We start from the raw sequence: 7,226 nt of genomic DNA on the forward strand, positions 1-7,226 counted from the left end.
TTGGTCTTCATTTTGGCGGAAAGAAGTCCCTTTACAGGAATAAAGATGATCCTGAATGTATCGTCCTTCCCATCAGTAACAGGACGAGAACAAAGCCTCAACACTGTTGCTCTGGGACAGCACCTCTGCCTAAATAGATGTAGGATGTGGGACAAGTGCATTCTGGAGAGAAAGAATTTAGACCACACGTGAGTGTGTGCTTATGGCCCACCTCTCAGGTTTATCTCAATGATCAAGGTTATAATTTTAACAGTGGGAAGGAGATGTTCTAGTTTTGTTTCTGTTGCTGTGTGATAAACTATCCTGGCAAAGGGCAAATCAGAAGAGAATGGGGTTATTCTGGTTCACGGTTTCAGATTATTCTACCAGTGCCAGGAAATCAGAGCAGAAGTAAATAAATACATGTTAGCTTGCCTGCTTGCATTTAGCTCTGCTTCACCACTCCAGGTTAGGACCCTCTCTCTGCCTAGGGAATGGTGCCGCCCACAGTGAGCTGGATCTTCTCACATCCGTTAACTCAGTTCAGACAGTCTCCCGTGGCATACCCACGGGCCAACCCAGTGTAGATGATTCCTCACTGAGACTCTCTTCCCAGATGGTTTTTGGGTTGTGCCAAGTTGACAGTTAAAGCGCTAACCACCACGGGAGAATTATGATGTTGTTCAATCCCAAGAGTGGGAAGAGCAAAGTTTGAGATCCTTGTTAGTGGACCTGCCAACAGCAGTCACAGAGTGCTTTCTTTTATCCTACCCACAACCCCACTGTCTGTCTGGATCAGCTGAGTGCTTCATAGAGGCACATGCTCCCGGTATCTCCTATTAGACAGTGTTCTGGGGTAGCTGAGACACAGAGCAAGAATCATTTGGAAATATTCATAAAAGTTATAGAATAGCTTAGTGGTTAAAAGCATGTGCTGTAGAGGAACTGGACCTAAATTCACTTCCTAGCACCCATGCTGGGCCCTGTAGCAACAGCCTCAGGGATTTGGATGTCTGCTTCAGGTCTTCGTGAGTATATAAACATTCCACTTCCCCACATGTATGTACATAAATAAAAATAAAAAATAAAATATCAAAAAAGAGTTATCAAAAGATGACCGATGTGGCCATCTCAGACATGTGTTGTTTGAGTTCTGGGGATAGACTTTGGTTTCTTGAACCCTGAGCCATTCTCTGATTAGAAGAATTGGAGTCAGGCCATCTCCTTGAGCTTCCATTGTCCTCCTTTAGAAGAGCAGTGTCTAGTGTTCACCAGTCAACAGCTATTATGAAAACAGATGTGTGGGGGGCTGGAGTGATGGCTCAGAAGTTAAGAGCACTGGCTGCTCTTCCAGAGGTCCTGAGTTCAATTCCCAGCAACCCCACGGTGGCTCACAACCGTCTGTAATGAGATCCCATGCCCTCGTCTGGTGTGTCTGAAGACAGTGGCAGTGTACTCACAGACTTAAAATAAATATCTAAAAAAGAAAACCCCGGGGTTGGGGATTTAGCTCAGTGGTAGAGCGCTTGCCTAGGAAGCGCAAGGCCCTGGTTCGGTCCCCAGCTCCGAAAAAAAGAAACAAAAAAAAAACAAAAAAAAAAAAAAAAGAAAGAAAACCCCAACAGATGTGTGCTCTTTGAGGGTATATCTACATGCTTGAGTTGAAAATCTGTTCTTGAATTATTATTTTTTAGAAGTGACCAACTGAAGGCCCTTCCAGGCCCTACTTCCCTTTTGTGGTATGCATGGACATTTAACAGATAATATCACATAAGGTGTGATAGACAGGGAATGACTCCTATAGGACCCTGTGGATGTTGGAATCCTGAAGTCTCTGTTTCATAACTAATTTCTGATACAATAACATTTTCTCTGTAGTTCAGCTAGTGCCGACCATCCTTTTTTTTTTTTTTTCTTCAATCTAAGTGGCCTCTTATCAAAACTTTCATCGGAAAACATTTGAGGAAAAGAAAAAAAAGGTTTCCTATACATTGGCATCTGGTGTTGACATCTGCCTTCCTGATACAATCTAGCAAACACTAAAAGGGGACGGGGGTTGGCATGTCTAGTAATGTAAGATTGTGTGGGCGGCCCTCGCCCCCACCTTTTGTGGCAAGAGTCTTTGTGGTACTGGAAATGGAGAGCCTTTTAAGACCGTAACTATTCCCTGCTTTCCTGTGGAATTGAGGTTTTGAAATGGAAATTCTGAGTCGGAACTCCCTGACTTCAGCACTGGGCAACACGTGCTGGGAGGCTATTGTTTCAGTTTTAGGAATTTGTGAAGAGGTAGGAAGAGGGAAAAAAAAAAAGATTTTTTTTCCCCAAATAAAGGAATATTATTATCATCAAGGCCCCAACCCAGATATATACTTTTTACGGAATCCCCCATAATTTTCACCCTAATTCAGATGGAGGGCTATACGTGCCGCAAGCCCCATCTTATTGGCTCATCTCCTCAAACGTCTGTTTTGTAGCATTTTTTTTTTCCAACAGCAGATATTAACCAACACTTTTTTGGTAATGGTCTAGATAGTATTTTAGGTTAATGAGCCATGTAGTTGCTGTTAAAGCAAATGAACTAAGCCGAAAGTAGCCATTTTTAGCGTAGGAAAGCAAAGTGAGCATGTGGCTGTGTGCCAATAAAACTTTATTTAAAAGTCAGACACTCTATCGTAACTTTTCTATTCTGGCGATGAAACACTACGAAGTCCACCTAGAGAAAGAAGGGTTTATTTAGGCAAGTAGTTCCAGAAGGTTAGACCCTTTGATGGTGGAGGCAAGGTGGCGGTGGCAGGAGCGGGGGTGGAGGTGGGGGGTGGAGGTGGGGGGTGGAGGTGGGGCTGAGGGTTTCAAGTCTTGAAGCAGGAAGTAGGAAGCAGGGAGTGCCAATTGAGAATGGTTTGAGTCTTTGAAACCTCAAAGCTGCCCCCAGTGATGTACTCCCTTCAGCAAGGCCACACCTCCTAAACCTCCCCAGACAGCGCCACCAAGTGGGGGACCAAGTATTCAAGCATCTGATTGTATGGGGACATTTCTCATTCAAACCACCACAGACAAGGAGTTAGACTTGGTCTGTGGATTATAGTTTGATGACCCCCGTCTTAAATATTTGCCACCAGAAATAGTGGCCAGGCTGTTCAGATGATTTCTCAGTGGAGTGATTGTCCTCTCCAAATATCTGAGAAAGTTCTAGATTTGGATTGCGGTACAAAACAAGAACTGAACCCACAGCCCTAGGGGTTGAGGTATGTACCTGGAATGTTTTGGGGGCCTGTTAGTGATGTGGCTTGACTCTGCTTCCTGGCAGCATGTCCATGAACCTCCATGTTTCTTCCTGGCACCACAGGACTCCTAAATGGTACAGGGTCCTCCCTCTTGGACCTGTTTAGGGAGAGAGGCTTACGCTCGAGCCTGAGCCTGGAGATTGTTTTTGGGACCCCATTTGCCCACCTCCAAGTTGCTGTCCTTCCTATTCTTAGTCGTTTATAGAAGGAATCAAGCTCTCAACTCTCTTCGACTCCAAACCCCCCAACACTCTCATCTCTTGTCCTCGGGCCCTCACAGTATTTTCTTAATGTGGGATAAACTAAAAGACATCTAAAGGACTTGTTCCAAGTTAAGGATTTAAGATCATATTACTTAATCCATTCATGGACTGGAGCCCCCATGTACTGAGCTAGTGACCACAGAATAAGACTCTAGGTAGAGCAGATAGGCACTGGACTCAGCCATCCAGACCATCGGAGGCTTGGCGTGTCCTGTTTTGATACTCAGGAGCTTTTCAAGCACGCTAAAAGATTCCCCAAATGTCAAGGGGATGTGGGAAAGCTAATGAATACAGTGGTCAAAAACAAGACCTTGGTAAGTGGTCAGCCATCGAAAGGGGTGTCAGTATGTGGCAGATGGGGGAGTCTAGAGCTTCACGCTGGGCATAAGGCTCTGAGCCAGCACTCAGCTCACACTCGCTAATGGGCAGAAACAGAAGAACTTTCCATGTTCTGAGTCACAGTGCTCCACGGTGACCACCCACTACCTTTGGGGTTTTTATACCTTTGTTCCCTTCCCCCGCTGCATTGTTTCCTAAGACTTGCATGGGTGGGCACTCAGTTCCCCACAGAGCTGACTCATCTGGCCCTCCGCTGTCAGGTTTCAAACAAATATAATTAGAAAACCTACTGGTAGGCAGAGCGAAGGTTGCAAGCTGAAACCCCTCATCAGAGAAGCAGAGTGAGTCATGACTGCATGAGAAAACGGTCGTCTGGAGCCGTTCCCAGTGGCCACTAAAGGTAGTACCCCTGGCTAGTCAGAGACCTGGGTGTGGCAGGTGAGGTGGAGGGGCGTGCGGTGTGGGTACCTCAGGGGCTTCTTCTTCAGTTTCTTTGCTTCTTTCTCTCCCCACGAGAATTGCTGAACAACATGACCTAATCTCTCTCTGTAGCTGGAGGTTGAAGGCGCTACAGCCCAACACTTATTAGCCCAGCTGAGCGATACCGAGGCATTGTTCTGGTACACAGAAGAAATGGCTTGGTCGTTGGACTTGCTTTGGAACATGGGGGGCTCTCGAGGCGTGCCTTACCTTTTCTCTACAAGGTGTAAGACATGACCTCGTTAAGTTGACTTAACCCGACACACAAAGAACTTTTCTTTTTTCTTTTTTCAACCTTTAATCTTTGAGTGGAGTTTTCTTCTGAATTGACCAGTATAGCCTGGCAGTCTACTTTATAGTCTATAAATGGCTCAAACTCTTCAGGACAGATGTAGTCTTAGTCTTCACTGGGAACGTGGCCTTGGAAAATGGCCTAGGCTGTTTTAGTTCAAACCAGTTTTCCAATGTCAAGGGCCCGGATGCCTCCCCTGCTCATTTATTTACGTTGGTATCTTGTTCTGCCACCACGCTCCTTGTCCCATGATGTGGAGGAAGCTAAGTCTGTCGCGTTTTAATCATTTTACCACTGCAGCTGTCTGAGATAATTTTTTAGAGAAATGGTCTTAGCCGATCTTTGTGTTTCCCTATGGGTGGAATTATGTAGCATACTTGGCCTATGTTACTTAAACTATAGATTTCTTTGTATTGGAAACCTAGACTTATCAAAATAGGAGACAATAAAGAGATAGCCTTGAGGTAAGCCCGTCAATAAACGTGCACTTGATTTCACAAGGACTATGAGAAATCCAGTTTGCCTTGATAGACCTATTAACCCCTTTACTAAACAGATATATTAATTTGCTAATTTTATATATTATCAGTGCCCAGAATTGACGACACGTATTTGTCTTCTCTTCCCTAGCAACATCCATTTTTCACCGTCCATGAAGCCAAAGCAGCAGATGTGGCGTCTTTCGTAAAACTGATACTCGGGGACTAAAAAGCCACGGACTTGACTGGTTGACCCTACTGTGGATTGGTGGGTTTACAGGGCGAAGTGAGTTCACCACAGCGCCAACAGAAAGTCATCTTGAGATCATTGAACCCTGCCTCTCTGAGGGGCTTCCTCTCCCTGTTTTTCTTTTTCCTCTCCGAAGGGGGCCTTGGAATCTCTAGCGTAGGCTGAGCTCTCTATATGGATGAAATATGATAGAGGCTTAGGACTCGAAAAGGTGATAAAATATTTAATGGCGAGGCATACGAGGAGTCCTCAAGCCTCTGGGATCTCTCGTGTTCTTTACAAAATGAATGCATTGGCCCTGGTAACAAGGTGCTACAGTAGTTGACGAGATTGTAAAGTAGGTTCGTAGCGTATCCCACTTATTTTAATATTTATGTTTCAGTGCTTGGTTGGAAATATTCCATTTTTATGCAAGAAGGGAGATACAGAGACAAGGCTGACTTGGCAGTGTTTATAGGGCTTTTATTTTTTAAGTTCAATCATGTCTGTGGTCCAGAGGAAGTTATTTAATATGCATCTTTAAGAATATTATAAAAAAAAAATCTCAAGCAAAGGGGCTCTTCCTATGCACTGTGGCTTGCGGCTGTCATGGCGGCTGCTCCCGACCGTCAACTCCACCGTGGGTGATCACCGAATCTTTTGAATGAACTGTCAAAGTTAATGCTCCTCACCCCACCTCCCCCAACGTTGGAAAATTTGAAAGTCACTTGTTTCATGGCTCAAAGAGTAAAAAAAAAAAAAAAACAAAAAACAATGGTTCTCTTCAAATTCGTGGTATAGTATTAGTGGAAAAATGAAATTAATGAGAAGTAATATGCTTTTTCTATTTACCTATCTCTCTCTGTGTATGTGTGTGTGTGTGTGTGTGTGTGTGTGTGTGTGTGTGTGTGTGTGTTGTGTGTGTGTGTCTATTTTTATGGGTGTGAGTACATTTGTTAGACCAAGTCCTACTGAGTGGCGTCTAGGAACACCTGTATTAGTTGGAAGGTCACCTGTCAGTCCTGAGAGGAGTCCTGAGAGGAAGCTCGCAGAGGGAAATGAGGCTTTCAGCTTTCTCCTCAATGGACACGCCCCAAGGCCTGCTTCTGTCATGCGCGTACTGTCCTGCTTTGCTGGTTCGTTCTCACGTCCCAGGAAGAAAGAGGCCTTACCTGTTAGAAGGGCTGTGATACGAGAAGAGAAAGGGCAGCAGTCTTTGATGAAACGAAAACTGAATGAAGAGCAGCGCCTTGCGACAGACTGCCGAGCTGGCGTGGGCTCAGACCACGTATTTTTCTAGCAATGTGGAATAGCTCGTTCCACTCTCAAGCTCTTGCAGGTTGACCGAATTCTTGTGATTCAAGGCATCGTGAGTTCTCTAGTTTAAAATTATGTGGTCCGAGTGGCAGGGAAAAGGTAGATATTTGCTAAAAAGGGGGAGGAAAAAAATAACACTGCTTTTTTTTTTTTTCCATTCCCTTCCCTGACCTCTTGGAATTCTCCCTTCCATCCCGTCTGGTTGTGGAAGCATTAACAGTACCGTTTCCATTGTGTTACTGGTATCTTCAGGACTCTCTTCCACAGGACACTCCAGCATCTCTTTTATGGCCTGTTTTGAGGGATACCCATTGGCAGGGCTGAGGAGATGGCTGTCAGCAAAAACACTGGTGTCTCAGGCGTGAGGACCTGCATTCAGATTCCTGGAACCCACAGAAGCCTGACCTTGTGGCGCAGGCCTATAAAACCAGTGATGGCGAGGTCCGAGGGGGAGACAGAGAGATCTCTGGAAGCCTATGGATGGGTTAGCCTGGCCTACATGTTGACATTCCAGGCCTGTGGGAGACCCTGTCGCCAACAAAAGGTGGGTCGCTCCTGATGACA

General features: G+C 45.2%; 1 protein-coding gene across 3 annotated transcripts in view; it reads left to right on the forward strand.

Moving 5' to 3' along the window:
• Nucleotides 1-6,120, forward strand: part of Map2k6 (mitogen-activated protein kinase kinase 6) — a 115,001-nt gene extending 108,881 nt beyond the window's left edge. For 2 of the 3 annotated variants that reach the window (XM_039085034.2, XM_039085033.2), the window contains exon 12: nucleotides 5,268-6,120. In XM_039085034.2, coding sequence (XP_038940962.1) covers nucleotides 5,268-5,345 — 78 coding nt within the window. In that variant the 3' untranslated portion in view covers nucleotides 5,346-6,120. The remainder of the gene's footprint in view (nucleotides 1-5,267) is intronic. The other variant, NM_053703.3, reaches the window with a different exon arrangement.
• The last annotated feature ends 1,106 nt before the right edge of the window (nucleotides 6,121-7,226 follow it).

The sequence above is a fragment of the Rattus norvegicus genome, chromosome 10 (genome assembly GCF_036323735.1).
Source record: "Rattus norvegicus strain BN/NHsdMcwi chromosome 10, GRCr8, whole genome shotgun sequence".
NCBI lineage: Eukaryota > Metazoa > Chordata > Mammalia > Rodentia > Muridae > Rattus > Rattus norvegicus.